At 30.5% G+C, this 20,337-nt stretch overlaps 4 protein-coding genes across 4 annotated transcripts in view; 3 read left to right on the top strand and 1 right to left on the bottom strand.

Moving 5' to 3' along the window:
- Positions 1 to 2,396: 2,396 nt before the first annotated feature.
- On the top strand, positions 2,397 to 9,587 carry ACbeta (adenylyl cyclase beta, putative; the record flags this gene model as incomplete). The annotated part of the gene is made up of 5 exons (XM_029008531.1): positions 2,397 to 2,489; positions 2,720 to 2,965; positions 3,187 to 8,538; positions 8,800 to 9,243; positions 9,513 to 9,587. The coding sequence occupies 5 exons, from the start codon at positions 2,397 to 2,399 to the stop codon at positions 9,585 to 9,587; spliced, it is 6,210 nt and encodes a 2,069-aa protein (XP_028860081.1).
- Positions 9,588 to 10,120: 533 nt separating this feature from the next.
- Positions 10,121 to 12,211, top strand: PmUG01_01029200 (conserved Plasmodium protein, unknown function; the record flags this gene model as incomplete). The annotated part of the gene is made up of 5 exons (XM_029008529.1): positions 10,121 to 10,280; positions 10,377 to 10,816; positions 10,902 to 11,118; positions 11,462 to 11,823; positions 12,086 to 12,211. The coding sequence occupies 5 exons, from the start codon at positions 10,121 to 10,123 to the stop codon at positions 12,209 to 12,211; spliced, it is 1,305 nt and encodes a 434-aa protein (XP_028860080.1).
- A 2,398-nt stretch (positions 12,212 to 14,609) lies between these two features.
- Positions 14,610 to 18,862, top strand: PmUG01_01029100 (serine/threonine protein phosphatase 2B catalytic subunit A, putative; the record flags this gene model as incomplete). The annotated part of the gene is made up of 2 exons (XM_029008528.1): positions 14,610 to 14,675; positions 17,276 to 18,862. The coding sequence occupies 2 exons, from the start codon at positions 14,610 to 14,612 to the stop codon at positions 18,860 to 18,862; spliced, it is 1,653 nt and encodes a 550-aa protein (XP_028860079.1).
- Positions 18,863 to 20,304: 1,442 nt separating this feature from the next.
- The window catches only part of PmUG01_01029000 (conserved Plasmodium protein, unknown function), a gene marked incomplete at both ends in the record, with an annotated part of 606 nt that continues 573 nt past the window's right edge, over positions 20,305 to 20,337 (bottom strand). Inside the window, one exon of the mRNA XM_029008527.1 lies at positions 20,305 to 20,337. This exon is cut by the window's right edge and continues 53 nt beyond it. Coding sequence (XP_028860078.1) covers positions 20,305 to 20,337 — 33 coding nt within the window.

Here is a 20,337-nt window from a genome sequence, read left to right as displayed (position 1 = left end):
TTTATATATATATTTATTTATTTTTATTTTTTTTTTTTTTATTTTATTTGTTTTGCATTATGGCGCTTCGCTGTTTCGTTGCCTTGTCGCTTCGTGGTATGTTTCGTTTATGCTGGTACATACGGTGTGCTTTGATGTACCAAGTTACATTTCGCTTTATTTTCTTTACATTTTTAAGTTTGCCCCGTATAATTTTGCACTATTCGTTATGCACGCTCAATGTTACACTTCAAAAATTTTGAACATTTACTTTTTCCCTTTTCATTTATTTTTTGTTTCAAGCTGCTTTTCCATTTTGCCGCATTATATTAGTGTTTTCTCACCCCTTCTGCAATTTTTCTTTTTTTTTTTTTTTCATTTCCGCCTCTTCTTTTCATCAGTCTGTTATATTATTATTTTTATTTATTTATTTATTTTTTTATTATTTTTTGTAACTCCTACTAACATGTTATATTTTTTTAACTTGGATGAGCTAAAACCTTTTGGCAGTGCCTCAGTTTTACCTGCAGTTATATTCCTATGTAAGCGTTGAAATTATGGCAATCATTGGCAAATGTATAGCAATAAAAGGCGATCTATGTAAACACATGGCGGTATATGCTAACATATGGAGGTATATGCTAACATATGGAGGTATATGCTAACATATGGAGGTATATGCTAACATATGGAGGTATATGCTAACATATGGTGGCATATGTTAACACATGGCAGCCTATAACAATACATAGCTTCCTATAACAATACATAGCTTCCTATAACAATACATAGCTTCCTATAACAATACATAGCTTCCTATAGGAACATAAGACAACCTATTGCAACCAACTGCAACCTTTTGCATTCCATTACAACTTAATGCTATGTGTTGCCATATGCTGCTTCTTTTTTAGCTTCTTATTTTTTCTTCTTATTTTTTCTTCTTTTTTTTTTATTTTTTCATTTTCTCGTATATAATTTTTATATTTTTTTCGTATTTAATTTTTTTATTTTCTCTTATTTAATTTTTTCATTTGTTCGTATTTATTTTTTCATTTTCTCGTATTTAATTTTTTCATTTTTTCGAATTTATTTTTTCATTTTTTCGAATTTATTTTTTTATTTTTTTAAAATTATACATGTTCAAAAGTCATATGGGCACGTGAATATTCCTGTAATTGTACAGGCAACTTAATGTGTACTTATAAAAAAAAAAAAAAAATGTATGCATATATGTTCGTATATATATATATATATATATATTTATTTACGCATGTACATAGAATAATTCTACGGAAATGTTTGTTTCCAAGTATCATTTGCATATTCAATCTTTGCTTTTTTTTCTGACGAGCGTTCGTATTATGTTGTGGAAATATGATTACACGTATGTGTAGGTGTATATATGCTGCAAAAAGTGCACAGATGTGTGTATTTAAATATGTGTGTGCGCAGGTATATCGGCATTTCTGCACATAACCAAATTGAACATTTTTAATGAAGGTGCTTTTAAACTATGCGCACTGAAACTACTGCAGAAAAAAAGAGTAGTCTTTTTTTTTTTTTTTTTTTTTTTTTTTTTTTTTTTGTTCCATCATCTTTATCTCTTCCTTTTCGCTTCATCATCTTTACACTATGTTTTCCTCTCAAGGATGATAGAAAATTTCAAACTCTATAGATAGTTCTTTAAAATTATTTTCAAATAACACAAAAGTAATAAGAGAAAGAGGAAAAAAAAAAAAAAAAAAAGCAACTACCTTTCAAATTACTCCAAGTTTTCATTTTTACATTTTGAAAATTCATTCATGTGTAAGCAGTAGAGGACTTGTGTTCCTTTTGTAGAAGATGACCTTTTTCATTATTTATGCACCTTGCACATGTGTACAAGTGTTTATACATTTTTTTGCCGCATCAAATTTTAAGCAGTGATAAGCACAGATTAGCGGTTTCCAGTTTTCCATTCAAAGCGAGTGCGTAATTCGCACCATGGATTACGCTCTCCTCTGTTTATCTTACGTTGATACCTCCTTTCCTTTGTGTTTATCTCTTACTAAGCGTGTTCTTTTTTTTCTTTTTTTTTTTTTTTTTTTTTTTTTACCTAAATAGTTCTACACGACATAAAGCATCCATTTAGTGTAAAAATTTTTGCGTACACGCGCACAGCTCAGCACACGAACGTATACACGTATATACGTAAATGCGTACATACATGTGTACATATATATATATATATATGTACCCCCATACACATATACGTAAATAGGTAGATACCTGTATGCATGTGTGTATGTGCTATTACAATACTCCTTTTTTTGTTCCTCCCCAAGAGCGACTATTTCACCTTAAAAAGGACCATATTTTTCTGTTGTCCTTTTCAAAATGTGAAACTCCTAAAAACAATTGTAAATTAATAAAAAATGATTAAGAACATCTTTAGCAACTACTTGAAGAACCATGATGACAAGAATTTGGGATTCGAGAAATCAAATAAGCTAAGCAAAGACTACTCGGTAGGAAAAAAGAGCATTTTTCAGAGAATGGAGGATAGAGAGGAATATATATAAAAAAAAAATATATGATTACACAGCACATTTCTCACTCGTACGTATACTGTGTGCATATTTGCAAAGCGGACTAATTAAGAAAAAATCAGGACGCTATAAATTTTTGTTTCAATGTGTCTCTCATTTTTTTTTTTTTTTTTTTTTTTTTTCTCTCCCCCCTTTCATATCCCATTCAGAATGAATATATATCCGATTGGCGATGGTTCAGCATAAAGTGCGAGCGGATTATAGAAAATGAGTTAAACAAGAAAAGGATAAAAGAAAAGGATAAAAGGGAATATAAGAATGTTTTAAAAGAAAATGAAAATATATTAATGTTCAAGTCATTCTTTCCAAAGATTTTGTTAAAAGTGTATAGCGAATGTGATGATCCGAATAAGTTTTTCACCAACCTCATCATTCAGAAGTTGAATGCAGTTGTGGTAATGCTCCACACACCGGTTACGCGTGCGGTTATAAGCACGCATGCATATACATACATGTACACAAACATATATTTACATATATGCATATATACACGCACGTGCATAAGCATGTATTTACATGTATGTGTCTATACCCACATATGCACAAGCATATATTTACATGCACTTGCCCAACGAGCGCGACCATAAATGCCCCTCGTGGCTTTCAATTTTTTTAGTTTTTCTGCGATGCAAGCGGTTTTTCCAATTTAGCCGAGGAACTGGACAAACGAATGAATGGAACAGAGTTACTAGGAAATTGCTTAAACAAATTTTTTAATATTTTGATTAAAATTATCGACTGTTGGGGTGGGGATATCATAAAGTTCAGTGGAGATGCTGTGATGGTTATATGGCCACTCAACAAAACCCAGAAAAGGATGAATAAAAAGAGTAAAAAGGAAGAAGTAAAATCAGGAGTAAAAGTAAACGTGGATGCAGAAACCAATGAAGAAGCCAGTGCAGAAGCTAGTGCAGAAGCTAGTGCAGACTCCGACGTGGGCCGCACACGCAACGATAGCTCGGATTACTACCCATCGGACAACGAGAATGACAAAAAGAAGGGGGGAAGAAAAGGAAAGAATATAGAGGAGGTGAGAAAGATATGCCTGTTAGCTCTAGGATGTTGCATAGACATCCATAAGTTGTTGAATAAATTCCCTACTCCAATAGAAAACAAATATTTAAAAGTACACATAGCTATAACATATGGAAAAGTTAGCTTCCTACAAATAGGAAATATTTTAAATAAAAGAGACTATTTATTGTCAGGGAAACCACTGGAAGAGATAGGAGTTGGGGAGGCCTTAGCAAAAAATGGGGAAAGCGTTTTAGCCCATTCCTTTTATAAAAATGTAAAGGATAAAGTAGTAGTTAAAGAGACGTGTAAAAAGAAGTTTTATCTGTTTATAAAAATGAACGAGGAAATAAATATGAAAATATTGAAAAGGGAATATGAACAGGAGGAGGAGGAGAAAGAAGAGGAAGAACAAAGGGAGGAAGAGGAAGAAGAAGGTGGGAAAGCAGCCGGAGTAGATGTAGAAGAAAAAAATGCACAAAGTAATAAAAATGGAACAAATGCGAAAAATGGAACAAATGCGAAAAATGGAACAAATGCGAAAAATGGAACAAATGCGAAAAGTGGAACAAATGCGAAAAGTGGAGAAAAGAAAAGAAAAGGTGGGGACAACAGTATCATGTACGAAAACTTTTATTTTTTGCTAAAAAGTTTTATACCTGACATAGTGTATAGAAAATTATCTGTTGGATGTAATATCTTTTTCAACGAAATAAGAAAAGTAACGATAATATTTGTATCTGTAAAAGATATTGACACATCTACTATGATAGGCGTATATTCTGCTCATAGTATAATGAAATTAACTCAGAAGGCTGTGTTCACAATGGAGGGTACTATTAACAAATTTATTTTTGATGACAAAGGGATCTTAATATTGATAATGTTTGGTTTACCTCCTTTATATCATTGTGATGATTCTGTTAGAGCATTATTAACTTGTTTTCGATTAATAGACGCTTTAAAGTCGTTGAAATTAAATGGAAGCATAGGCATATCGACGGGAAGAATTTGGTGCGGTATAGTAGGAAATAAAATAAGAAAAGAGTATACAGCTCTAGGAGACGCTGTCAATATTGCTGCTAGACTATGCTGTAAAGCTGGGAATAAAGAAATATATGTAGATGAAAATACATTCAATAGTTGTAAACATTTTATATCTTTTCAAAAACTTATTTCTATAAAAGTTAAAGGGAAAAATAAACTAATTAAAATTTACTCACCAATAGGGACTATTAACAAAGACGCTATCAACTCTGTTTACAATAACTCGGAGCAGGAAAATTATTTTACAGATAAGGAGCTACTAGCGGAGAGTGAGAACTACAATCATGGTGGTAATCCGGAACCCACGGGCTTGGACTCCTCCAGGTCAAGCCATTTCCACACTGGCACCGCAATTCTGAGTGGTGCAAATGGGAATAGTGGTAATGAGCGTGGTACCAGTGAGCATGGTGAAAATTCGGGTGGTAGTAATGGACGTAGTGATAATGGGAGTGGTAGTAATGGACGTGCGCACACTAACAACGTATGGACCGATGGAAGACGGCATTGCAGCGGGAGGGACTACCATGAAGTGACAGACTTTTCCTTTCTCAACAAGAATTATTTGCTAGTTTATTACAAAATGAAATTTAAAGATAGGATAAGGCAGCTGCTGAGCTTGAAAGACTGCCACTACTACTTGACGGAAAGTCAAAGGGAGGGAAGCCCACTGCACGTAAGGGAAAATGAAAAACTTGGGCTTTTTATAAAAGAAGGTGCCCAAGATACATGGTTCAGTGGTGATATCAAACATAATATTATATATGGATTATCTCCTTACAGCAAGATAAAAAATCATTTATGTACAGATTATAAGGATCATAGTGGTCCTTTATACCTACATGAGTATTATGACCCTCATTATTTTAATCTGAACGAAATTTATCACATCGGTGGGGTTTTATATCTAGAGGGAAATGAAAATCTAGGAATATTTGAATTAATAAAATTAATAACAAAGAATTTAAACAACTATAAATTATTTAGTATTAGTAATATGCCAAGTGCGCTATATATAAATATAACTAATCCGTTATTGCCATGGAAAATTTTATGTAATGATATCTTGAGCACTTGGAAATTGTGCAGTATGAGAAAAACAAATATTTTAATAAACTCTGGTGATAATTATAATATTCTTAGAGAGATAACACATCCGTCTCATCATTGGTTTTTCAAATGTATGTTAAATATTGTAGACGATTTGGTTATTCCTCAAACAAAGGTTAGCAAGAGGGGACTACATATGGGCATTACTACTACTAGAAAACATTCCAAAGCGAATTTGCTCCCACACGCGGATAAGGAAACTGATGTGGGTACAGGAGATCCAACTGATGAAGAGGGAGAATCAGAAGAGGAAGGTGTAATCACAGGAGAAGATACAGACGATTTGACGGGCGAAGTGACCGAGGGGTTATCTGCTCTTCCCCGAGTGCAAAAAAGCAGAAAGCAGAAACGGAAAAATGCTAACTCCTCATGTAACGATGAATCCAAGAGCAGAAATAAAAAAAATAGTCGCCTGTGCAAAAAAATTCTGACCATCATAGAATACCTCTTTAGTAACTCGAAGGGGAAAACAGAGAGGGGAAAAGAAAAGCGGAAAAAAGTGAGTAGTAGGAAAGATAAAATGGGGGAAAACACAGGAATTAGAGTAGAGGATGAAGTGGATGACAAGATGGATAACAGAGTGAGTGCCAAATTTAATGACAAAATGAATAACAAAGTGAATGACAAAGAGAATAACAAAGTGAATGACAAAGAGAATAACAAAGTGAATGACAAAGAGGATAACAAAGTGAATAACAAAATGGACAACCGAGAGGACGACAAACTGACCAACAGAACAAAGTACCACAGTAAGGACAAACCTAGGTGGGGGGAACAACCGAGTAAAGAACATTTAGGACAAAATTTGAAGATGGAAGAAAAACAAAATCACTTAAACAATGCCTTTCACTGCACTGAAAGGAGGGGAAATCCTTACAGTAACAAACCAACTAAAGAAAGCGCAAGTAGTGCAACTGACACTTCGGAACAAGATAATTACAATAATGTAATATATGACTATGTGCATACAAATTTTAAAACAAATATGAAGGATAATAGAGTGCGCATTATAAGCTCTATGATTTATTATTTCACATTATATGAACAAACATTCATTATTTTTAACTATCGAGCAGGAACTTCTTTAAATGTAAATGTTGAGGAAAGCACATGGAAAATTTGCAAGAGCATTTCAAAGTTAGCCATGTATAAGAGAAGAGAAATTTTAAAAAATTTACAAAAAAATGTAAAGGAATGGAGGAGGAGTCATTGCAGAAGATGTTCCTTCTGCAAGGGGGGTGCGTCCAGCTTGGAGGTAAAAGCTAACGAGGAGATAGCAGCTAACAAGGGGAGTAATACTAACACTGGAGTTATTGCTAACAAAGAGGGGGATTCCTTATGTGAAAGCCGTCAAGACAGTGCTCATGATAAAAAGGACTATCACATTGATCAAGGTACAGACCATCCCAAGGGAAACATCAAAATAAATACAGGGTATGTCCAACTAAATGATAATTCCTTAAAAAGACAAGTGGATAATTATTATGATCAGACCTTCAAGTCAAAAACATGCACAAGTGAGAGAACTAAAAATACTGTAATCTCAACTAATGACAGAACGGAAAGATGCGAAAAAAGCAGAATTGAAATTAACCACATGCCGCATTTTACCCAAACGGAGGAACTAAGTTATCACAAAGTGAATATAAATAACGAGTCCTCACCTATCAATGAGATTAATACACACTTGGAACACTCCAATGATGGGTGTTTTTTCCAAAAAAAAAATATTATGAACAAGTCAGAAAAAGAAAATAGTCAAAATATTATTCAAATGTTCAGAGAAGAAAAAGCTACTACTAATAAACGTAACGTCCCCAAAATGTTTTTTAAAACGTTGTATCCAAATATAAATGATAATATTTTATTATACGTTGCTCAGCAAAAAATGAAAGAAGAAGAGAATAACACAAATTGTATACGCAATAATGTCAAACAAAGCACATCAAATGATGAACAACTACTCTCCCTTAAACCTAAGAAATCCTCTCTATGTAATCCATTTCTTAACTCTAACCATAAGCCTTTAATATTTATGTTTGTAAATGGAATGAAGAACAATAGTCATGTAAAAGAACGTAACAAAATAAAAAGATATGCAGAAGAGTGTAATGGACATATAGAATTAGAAAAATTTAACAAAGAACATTTATATGACTTTGTCAGCTTATGCTTGCGTGTTAATAAAAATGAAATAGATAGCCAATTAATCGATTATTTACACAATACCTGCTTTGGTATTCCTAAATTTGTACAATATACCTTGTATTATTTACTTAAAAATAATTACATGAAACTATTCAAATACGTGAATGACTTAGAAGAACTAGAACAAAACACTAAGAAAGAGAAAGAAAATGATTCCTCCTTTAAATTCGATGGACTTAAAGAAGAAATACATTTTTTCAAAAAGGAAAAATTTGCACCAACAACATATACATCTGATGAAATGAAAATTAAAAGTGCAAATGTGCGTACTGACTTCTGGGAACGGAACACCCTTAACGATAGTTCTAACTGTAGTAGTATTCACGAACGTACTAACGCTCCAGATAACTGTTCCTCGTATACCTATATGAATGATAATATCAAACGCATAATTACAGAGCAAAATGAAATAATGAATTTCCAGTGTAAAAAGGAAGAAGAAGGGGAAGAGGAGGATGAAGAAAATGGTAATTTCTTAACACGTACAAATAGTGATGGGAAAGATGAGCTATCAAAAAATTATGAAAAAAAGTGTAAATATGAAATGGAAATAGTTAGAGATCTAAATGAGGCTCCGTTAATTCCCAGACTGGTAAGACAACTCTTAACGGTGCGCAATTAGTCGGCGCTTTTCGAGGCACGCGCGTGTATATGCACATTTGCCTGTTTCGTTATCTGCTCCGTTGTATTATTGGATGTTTGAATATCTGCATGTTTGAATATCTTCATATTTGAATATCTTCATATTTGAATATCTTCATATTTGAATATCTTCATATTTGAATATTTGCATGTTTGTATGTGTGACTGCCTCTTAATTTTTTTTTTTTTTTTTTGCCTTCTCTCTTTGCAGACGGCCTACTGCATGACTCTAATTGACAGCTTAAACCAGGAGGAGCAACTGCTAGCGAAACTTTGCTCCTTCTTTAATGAAAAATTTAACATTAAAAAAATGGAATGTATTTACCCAAAATATATATCGAAATCTGAATTGAAAAGAGTTATCGTAAGTTTAATCAAGAAAAATGTGTTTCTTGTATGGGTAGATAATAACAAAGAAGTTGACCCATTGAAAAATGGCGTCAGTTCGACACTCATCGACGGTTCTACACACAATACAAGCTATATACACAACATTAATTCAATACACAATATCAACTTTGTGTACAGAGATTTATATAACAAAATGAATAGTCTGCGTGAGAAGGGGCACAAACGTCGTTCTTTGTTTAGTAAACATTCGAATGTACCAGATGAGGAGGTGTTTTTTTGTATAGCAAACTTTTCTCTGAAGAAGGTTACAACGAAAAGAACAAAAAAAAAAAAAAAAAAAAAAAAGAAAAAACAAAAAACAAAAAAGAAGGAAGAAGGAAGAAGGAAGAAGAGGAAAATTTAATTAAGCAAAAAGCTGCTGCAAATTTGTGTTGTAATTCGAGAGAGAACATTTACGACTCCCCTTTTATAATTCTTTTTTAGCAGCCCTTATACACGCAAATATATACGCACTCACATATATGCACGTACATATATATATATTTTTTTCCCCTTTCTCGTCTACTTTTGCAGGTTTTAAATGATTTACTGGAGAACGAAGAAAAGCAGTACATAAGGAAAATCTACAAAAAGTACATAGAAGATTAAAAAAAAAAAAAAAAAAAAAGATATAACATAACCATTTTGGGAAAATTATGAACAGTTGTGCCATTTTTAATAATTCCATTTATGTTTCAATTTTGCTTCAATTTTGCTTCAATTTTGCTTCAATTTTGCTTCAATTTTGTTCAATTTTGATGGAATTTTCTTTTGTTTTTTTTTCTTTTTTTTTTTTTTTTTTTTTTTTTGTTTACCTAATTTGTGCAACATTCAGTATTTGCACAACTCTAATTTGATGTATATATAAAAATATGTTTTTGTAACCTTTTGAAATTTTAAAAAATAATATCAGTATTGTCTGATTATGTATTAAAAAAGGGAGAAGAATTTAAATGTAAAAGCATTTTAAGCATAATTTTGATAACCTCTATTTTTACATGTACAGTTCATATAAAAAGCGTATTCTAAAATATATTTTCAAGTGAACTTTCAATAGTATTTTCTTTTTTTAAGTTAATTAAATTATTCATTTTATGGAAAAAAAAAAAAAAAAAAAATTATTTAAAAATAGCAATTCTTGCATGAGCAAGTCAGGCGAATATGTCTCATCAAAAGAAAATGACATAACCACATTAAAATTGAATGAAAAGCAAGAAAAAAGACACGCTGATCTGCCCACATTTTCAGAATCACCAAAAATAAATTCGGAAGTTTACGAAAATATTCTTAAATTATACAATCGTACTAAAAGAAAAGGAAAGGAGAAGTAAAATGACATATATGCAGCTTTCCAGCTAGCTATTTTTTTTTTTTTTTTTTTTTTTTTTCCATGTGTAGAAAAAAGCTTAAGCTATTCAAAGGAGAAATTAAATATTGTGGAATTCGAAGGTGAACAGGAAGAACATTACGGGAAAATTTCGGCCATTGAAGAGGCTGAAGATGAAGAAGTGGAAGGGAAAGAAAATGAAGATGAGGGGAGTGAAGTGAACCATGGGAAGTTTTATGAGGATTATGAAAAGTGCTACCATTTAAAAAGGGAAGATAAATATAGTAGAGCACAAATAGAAAAATCCAATGAATTTGAAATATATGGCCATAGAGATGGCAATGATAATGGTGGTGACGATTACGGTACCTATGATGGTGTAAAAAATGAAGTAAAAAAAGAAAAGTCAATTGACGAAAATCATTGTAAATATACAACATTAAAAATTAAGGCGACACCAAATGGAAGCAGCAATGAGTTGAAAAATGTTACTCAAGATAGTTTCATTAAAGTAATAGCTATATTTATATAACAATTTTTTTTTTTTTTTTTTTTTTTTTACCATTTAATATATTTTATTTTTTTTGTTTTTGAAGGAGGTAATTCTAGATATACAAAAAAACACAGTGGAACACAAAAAGACAAATTATCTATGTTTAGAAGAAATATTAAAGAAAATTAACTTCATTTTAAAGGAGCAAATTGAAATAAACAGATCCAATGTTTCCCACAGATCGGACAGGCAAATATTATTTCAGAATGTTTATGAAGTACTGAATGAAGCTTCGAATGCAAAAATGAACGTCTGCATGAGTGCGAGGACATATATATACGTGTGAATACAATGCCTATATGTATTTATGTATATATATTTATATATGTGTTTATGCACATATATTTTTATACATGTTTATGTACATATATTATATACATGTTTATGCACATATATTTTTATATATGTTTATGCACATATATTTTTATACATGTTTATGTACATATATTATATACATGTTTATGTACATATATTATATACATGTTTATGTACATATATTATATACATGTTTATGTACATGCATATACGGGCACGCTGAATATTGCGTCAGTTCACATAATTCCTAACCCCTCTCCTATATACAGCTAAAAAAGCAAATTGCAGATAAGGCCTTCAACTCCCTGTCGAACAAAGACTTTGCTAAATATTACGTAAAGAATAATCTGGAAAAAAAAAAGGGAAATGGTCTTTACGGAAAAAATTCAAGTGGCTTTTTTAACTCCCATATCATGGAACAAATAAATGAAATACATGAAAATAATCTCACAAATGTAGTGCACACAAATGATAAATATTTGAGTGAAGACAGTGAAAAACTTAAAATATATAATAAGAACGTACAACTGTTCTTGTTCCACCTGGACAAATTAGAAAAAAGTATGTATGCATTTACTCATTTTTGTAGAAATGCGTCAAATGAAACTTATCATGATTCTGAAATTTCGTTAAATTCACAAGAACAGAAGGTAAAAAGGGAAAAATAATACTTCATATACTTTATGTAAAGTATATACTTTATTTTTTTTTTTTTTTTAAAAAGAAAAAACAAAAAAATTTCAATGTGTGGAAAATTCGCATGTATTTTTCGTTTACTTCGTTGTCTTCATTTTATGTAGTAATAAAAAAAAAAAAAAAAAAAGAAGCAATAAATAAATAAATAGATAAATAGATAGTTAGACGTTTATTATGTACACACGCTTTGCTTCCTTCTTCCTCAATGAGATACAGATTTTTTCATTTCTGCAAGACCCCCGAGCAATGAGATTAGTTCGAACACTTGAAAAAAATTTAACGCAAATAAAAAGTATTTGTACTGATACCCCGCCTACTAGATTAGCAGCTTCACCAACATGAATTTGCCATTTTTCTTATCCTTACCAATATCGTATGTATGTGTATAGATGTATATATTTATGAAGTCGCTACTTTATTTTACATTACGAGAGGGATTGGTGTTTTAAAATTCACATTTCAACCTCTGAAATATTTTGTACTTTGAGAATTTTACAGCTAATTCAATAATGAGGTTTTTGTTTTTATACATTTTTCTTCCTCTACGTATAGGATAGGCATCTACATGCTTTTTTTTTTTTTTTTTTTTTTTTCCCTCCTTTTTTTAAACTACAAATGTAATAGACAACGATTTTTTAGTAGCTATTCCTGCTGGTTTGGTTATGTAACAACTTTTTATTTTCTGTAGACTCTTAAATCGAACTGTGCAGAATGAAAATGGAGGAATAAAAACTATAACAGTTAAACATTCCCTCATGTACCTCCTCTAAAACTTATTTGGCACATTAAGACATGCTGTTATATAAAACTAATTTTTTTAATATGCAAGTAAAAAACTTACATTCTCATTTTAAAAAAATGTAGTTTTGTGGAAACAATTAAAATGTGCGCTTAATTCGCTCTTAATTTTCGATTAATTTGGATTAATTAGCGATTAATTCTTTTTTTTTAATTATACCACAATATGAACAAATGTATATGAGAATTAACTGCTCTTCTGCGTAAACAACTTTCGGGTTTATTATTCAACACACATAGTTTAATACAGTGGGTGGTTTGTACTGTCGACATTATAATTTTCCGTTTATCTTGTTTTTACGATCTTTTAAAATTTTTCCTTTTTTATGATATAAATATATACATAAACATTTATATACATAATACATATATACTTATATATATACATATAAACATATGTACATATATTTTTATTCTTTATTTTTTTTTTTTTTTTTGTATCAAACCTTTCTCAATAGATATATCTCATCATGATGGAAAAAGTTCCAGCTAAACATATTTTTAAAAAAATCATTTTGAACGTAGAAAATACTAGCAAGCAATAAAAATTTTATTCCTTCTTTATTTTAGTAAAGACTGTTTAAATGTTATTCTTGGCGAATTTTCTATTCGTGTTCATTTAGCAATAAACATGTGCACACACGTAATTTATAATTTTTAATTTTTGTGCATTTTTTTTTTTCATTGTTTTATAGCTTTCTGTAAAACGCACATAGTATACACGTAGTATATACTTAAATATGCATAATATAGTATACCCATTACATGTATGAATATACGTGTATGTATATTCATACGTATATGTATATATATATTCATACATATATGTGTATGTATATTCACACATATAAGTGTATGTTTATGCGTATGGGTACATATAGCATTCCATGTGATATATACACGTGCTGCACAAATGTACGCATGTGCATGTAATCGCTCGTACTATATTACGCACATTTGTATAGGGAAAAAATAAATTGTGTGCCTCGTGTATAGGCAAATACTTTTCTTTTATTCTGAAATTATATATGTACACTCATACGTATACTTGTGCGCTCCTTTATTTGTATATTTACTGAGTTTACTCATCGCACGTGTTATGCCCACTTGAATATGTATACATTCACGTATATATACACATATAAATATTTATATATGTATATAAAAATATATATATATACATGTATATATTTTATTTTTATACTGGAAATACAAAAAAAAAAAAAAAAAAAAAAAAAAAAAAAAGAAAAAAAAGAAAATAATGCCCTTTTATAAATTACACATAGTAAATAAATATATACATTTTTAGGTGTTTCCATTTATACTTATGAAAAACATTATAATTCTATGCTCTTCAATTCTATATTACTGCTATAATAAATTTTGTCTGTAGTCTTAAGTACACTTGATCGTCTGATAGATATTATACGTCTGGTACTTTTGCTACGTCTGATAATTTTGCTACGTTTGATAATTTTGATACATCTGAAAATTTTGATACGTTTGATAATTTTGCTACGTCTGATAATTTTGCTACGTCTGATAATTTTGCTGCGTCTGATAATTTTGCTGCGTCTGATAATTTTGCTGCGTCTGATATATATTTTATATTTTTTATTTTTAAACGAAAGAATTTTCTTATTTTTAATTTTGTAAAAAGTGAAATGGAGTAGTAACAAAAAACTTAGGGAAAAGGAAAAAAAAAAAAAAAAAAAAAATAATTTCTCTTAACAATTGAAAAGTAACAAATTTGAATTTATTGTTTTTAAAATAAAAAAAAAAAAAGAAAATTTTAAAATTAGAATATTATAATATTACAGAATTGTAAAACTATAAAATTATAAAGTTTTAAAATTGTAAAATTATAAAATTGTAAAATTATAAAATTGTAAAATTATAAAATTGTAAAATTGTAAAATTGTAAAACTATAAGATTGAAAAAATGGAACCCCTGCCTGACCCGAAGAATGATAGACAAGTGAAAGAAGTTGAACCCCCTCCAGCAAAGGTAAAAAGGATGTTCTAAAATGTTTTTACAGAATACTCCAAAATAGTTTGCATGTGCTTATGGGTATATATATGTATGTGTGCGCTTGTGCCTGTATATATATGTGCAGGTATATATTGGCAGATGTATACATACATTTCACGCATTTCGCCCATTTCGCCCATTTCCCTCTTTGGGTTATGTTCATGAAAGCGTGCATGCAGTTAATGCATAATTACTGCACTAGTTTATGTATCACACAACTGCAAAATAATTTGCATTTTCCACACACTACGTTATATTTTGTCATGTTTCATTACATTATGTTATGTCCATGGGTACTCATGTAAGTGTGAGCTCAATGGAGCAGTATGTTATTCATGCAAATGTAGAAGAAATAAAAAAAAGTCGACACGAGAAAGCTGTAATGTTATAAACTTATTTGTAAACATATTCGTAAAAAATAAAAACATTAACATGGACATAGTGAATGTACAATCGAACAAATGATATTATCATCGTTATGGCAAAATATTATATAACGGACCAAACATTACAGCATGAAATATATCAGTATGTGTGTATATCCTAGTCTCATAAAACTGCGATGGTTATATATGTCGAATATTCAAAAAGGGAAGAGGTAGCTCATGGTTATAAGGGAAAAGCCGTAATACTGGAGAGGGGCGTAATATATGTACATATATATATATATATATATATATATATATATATATATATATTTATTTATTTATTTATGTGCGGGCACACATATGTGCACGTTTGTATTTAGTATGATGCTAACCCCACTTGTCCCTCCTTGTGTGATATACGAGCACTCTGCTAGGAGCAGTTTAAAAACGATGTTGATTTTGCAAGAAAGATTTATGAACGTTTCAGGAAAAAAGGAATTATTTTATACCTCTTTTCAATTGAGTTTATGTTATTTTTTATCGTTCAGGGGAAAAATTATCAAATGCATAATTTATACGGAGCTTATATATGAACTTCCTATAAAACACACATATAGGGATATATCAAAGTTAAATATATGATGGACAACTTGTTCGCTCTTTTGATTTATTTAGCTTTTATTTGTACATGCCATTATTTTAACTGAAATGAACATATGTACAAGCACGCAGATGGGATTTAATATATGCATATATGTATAGGTATATGAACACGTATGTACAGTGAATAACGCTATAAATGCATCAACCATTTCAAGTAGCACTGTACAAACATTAAAGAAGAAAATCCCTCGTTAATTTTATTAGTGGTTAGGAATTTAAGTATTTGTAATTTAAATGTACATGAGCATGTAAAGATATGGCTGTAATATAATATAGACACAAAACCAGTAGAACTATTTCGATATGTTTCGAAATATTTCGAAATATTTCGAAGTATATCGAAGTATATCGAAGTGTTTTCCATCCAAAAAATTTCTACGCCCACATGATATACATGGGAATACACACGTTCTATACTATTCAATTAAAATATTTTCTAGAAAAAAAAGAAAAGAAAAATTACAAGTTCAATGGAAGTTTTAATTTGGAGCACTATATTTTTTTCCTGAACAGTGCATATATCTCCGGTTTAATTCAGAGGGTGCTTCCCCACATTATTGCGTCTATTAATGCATACAAATGCAAATACAAATATAAATACAAATATAAATACAAATGCAAATACAAATATAAATACAAATATAAATACAAATGCAAATACAAATGCAAATACAAATGCAAATGCAAATACAAATACAAATATAAATGCAAATATAAATGCAAAATTTAAATACAATTACAAGTACAAATGTATATGTATATATTTGTATGTATGTAGATAAACGCATGTACATATATGTACACAGTTATGTAGCACATTTTGGAATTTAATACCAACTGTTTGGGGCTACTGATCATAGCTAAATCTCAGAAGTGTCGACCGTAGTGAAATGAAAAAATAGATCTTTTTTTTTTTTTTTTTTTTTTTTCTCATTTGCTTTACATTTTTTACATTTTGCATTTTTACGTCATTCCTTACCCGTTTCGTACACACGAGGATATATACATTTATAGATAATATACATGCATATGTATGTACATTGAGTTTTTCCGTGTTAATTTGTTTATGTACATTCCAAACTGACCAATTTCGTATTTTGGCTAGCTACAGATATTATGAAGAGTTTAGAATTTTTTTACACATTTGTGCATATATATGTTCATATTTTTGCATATTTACGCACATTTGTTCATATTTTTGCATATATACGCACATTTGTTCATATTTTTGCATATGTGCACATTTGTTCATATTTTTTCATATTTATGCACATTTGTTCATATTTTTTCATATTTACGCACATTTGTTCATATTTTTTCATATTTACGCACATTTGTTCATATTTTTGCATATTTACGCACATTTGTTCATATTTTTGCATATTTACGCACATTTGTTCATATTTTTGCATATTTACGCACATTTGTTCATATTTTTGCATATTTACGCACGTATTCACACAACTGTTCCTATTTATACTCATTTACACATATTCTTGTTTTAATTCTCATGCGCGTTCATGTTTTCCCGTTTTCTTCTTGAAGCCACTGAGTATGGAGTTGCTGTACCCGAATGGGCCAGAAGAGCCCCCAGACTACAAGGCGCTGAGAGAACACTTAAAGAAGGAGGGGAGGATACGAAAAGAAGATTGTTTAGATATAATAAAGAAAGTAATTGATATAGTGAGTAACGAGCCGAATTTGTTAAGGTTACAAGATCCAATAACAATAGTTGGTGATATACATGGTCAGTATTATGACTTGTTAAAATTGTTAGAAGTAGGGGGAAATCCTGATAATACACAATTCTTATTTTTAGGAGATTATGTAGATAGAGGATCTTTTAGTATAGAAGTTCTATTATTACTATATGCATTAAAAATAAATTTTCCTGATAGAATATGGTTGATTAGGGGTAATCATGAATGTAGACAGATGACAACTTTTTTCAATTTCCGTGATGAGTGTGAATATAAATATGATATAGTAGTATATTATGCTTTTATGGAATCCTTTGATACAATTCCATTATCAGCAGTAATAAATGGAAAATTTTTAGGTGTACATGGTGGTTTATCACCTGAGTTAATATTATTAAATCAAATATGTTCATTTACAAGATTTCAGGAACCACCAAGGTCAGGTATATTTTGTGATATATTATGGTCAGATCCAATTGATGAAGATAAGGAAGAGCATACTATTAAAACTGAGTCTTATTTCCCAAATGATGTAAGAGGATGTAGTTATTTTTTTGGATATAATGCAGCAACTACATTTTTAGAAAAAAATGGATTATTATCTATTATAAGAGCACATGAAGCACAATTAGAAGGATATAAAATGCATCAGACAAATTTGAAAACTGGTTTTCCAATAGTCATAACAATATTTTCTGCACCTAACTATTGTGATGTATATAATAACAAAGGGGCAGTTTTAAAATTTGAGAGTAATACTCTAAACATTCAACAGTTTAGTTTCTCTCCTCATCCTTATCATCTACCAAATTTTATGAACCTTTTTACATGGTCATTACCTTTTGTTAGTGAGAAAGTAACAGAAATGCTGTATTCCATTTTGAACTCGAGTATTAGTAACTCAGATGAGGATGGAGCTGTTAATGATATTATATTGCCAGCGGAAGTCCTACAGATTCTTAATTATATTGAGGAAAATAATAAAAAGTTAGAAGCTTTAAATTATGCTAATGCTGATAAAAACACAGATGAACAATTTTTAAATGATGCACAATCATCACTCCAGGATAATCTTAGAAAATATGTAGATAACAATATCTCTGGTAATAATGATAATGGTCAAAGTAATGGTAACGATAATATTAATGATAATGATAACATAAATAAGACAAATGATGAAGGACAAACTGCTAAGGATAGATCGGATGCTTTAAGAAAAAAAGTTCAATCAGTGGGAAGACTCATGAGAGTATTTAGAACCCTCAGAAAAGAAAATGAGCTCATTGTACAACTTAAAGGATGTAGCCCAGGTTATAGAATACCCGTCGGTTTATTGTTAAGTGGAAAGGAAGGATTAGAAAACGAGTTGGAAAAATTTACCAAAGTTAAACAAATTGACAGCATCAATGAGAAGAGACCACCTAACGAGTAAGCCGTTGTTCCTCGGGTACGCCAGAGACCACCTCCCGGTTCATTTGCCAAAGAGGGACAAAGTTGCTCAAGTCTGTATATGTGCTTGTGTGTATATTTGTTTGTGTGTGTGCATGTAGTTGTTGGGGTTGGAGATGCAGCCTGAAAAGGAAGAAGCAAGAAAATACGAGCCAATCTTTTTAATCCAAGTCGACCCTTTTACAGCAGTTCATGTGCGCAAATGATCTACCATGAGCAATAACACACTCGCGTTCGTTCGTGTGTATGCTCGTTCATTTGTGCATGTGCAAACTTTCTAATTCACATTGGAATGAGTTACATCTGCCCATAGTTTTTAAATAATACGCGCTTAAAAAGGAGCGCCCATTTCGTGGGGGAAAAAACAAGTTGCTCCGTCCTTTTCACGCGGTTATTACTCCCAGCACCCACACACGCATGTATGTATGTGGGTATATATATGTACATATGGGCACGCTTATTGTTGATGTATCTTACATCATGTGAACATGCCGTAGTCAATTTTACGTGAATGAAATGCTTGCCTGAATTATATTTATGTGTATAAATCTGCTAACAGGTTAAACCTCTTATGCGTTATACTGCTGATGTGTTAATCTGTTATTCTGTTATTCTGTTATTCAGTTATTCTGTTATTCAGTTATTCTGTTATTCAGTTATTCTGTTAATCTTTTAATTTATTAATTTTTTAATCTTTTCCTTTCCTTTCGTTTTCTTTCTCCTCCCCCATCTATCACTGTGCTGTTTATGAATTCATCTCAATTCCTCCATTTTTTTTTTTTTTTTTTTTTTTTCTTTTCACCATTTCACTTTCTCCATCACTTCCTCTTTTAATGTCTAAAATTTTGACCAAATTTAAATATTATAAAAAAGAAAAAAACTTTCATTCTGAAATAAATGCAATTATTTTATTTTATTTTTTTTTTTTTATTTTTTTTTCGTTTTTTATTGTTCTTATTTACTGTCTTTTTTTTTTTTTTAATTTTTTAATTGTACAAAAAAATGGAGGTTACGATATTGGGGAAAAGAAGAAAAAAAATAAAATATATTATAATAAAGCAAAATAGAGCAAAACGGAACAAAATAAGGAAAAACAAGATAAAGCAAGCAAAGGGGAAACGTATATACTCCCTGAATAGGGCTTCTTTTTCGTTGGTAAAAATGCTTCAAAAAAATGGGACTTCAAAAAATACTTCGCACAGAGCACATTTGTCCCATTTCTTTCTTATTCTTTCCGCACGTTCGCTTGTGTGTGTTATACTCCCCTCACTTTTGCATGCCCGCTTTATACTCGATTCATACTCTTTTTTTTTCTTTTTTTTTTTTTTCAAAAAGTGGCAAACAATGTGCATTTTTGTCGTAACAATTCTCTGTTGATTTTTAGGGAGCTCAAAAGGTATACATCCCATTCCTTTCCATGTGCTGTTATATATTATATGCATACACAAAGGAGTTGTA

Source organism: Plasmodium malariae (assembly GCF_900090045.1).
Source record: "Plasmodium malariae genome assembly, chromosome: 1".
Classification (NCBI taxonomy): domain Eukaryota; phylum Apicomplexa; class Aconoidasida; order Haemosporida; family Plasmodiidae; genus Plasmodium; species Plasmodium malariae.
The sequence above is the reverse complement of the archived record's forward strand: the minus strand, read 5'-3'. Positions and strand labels throughout refer to the sequence as shown.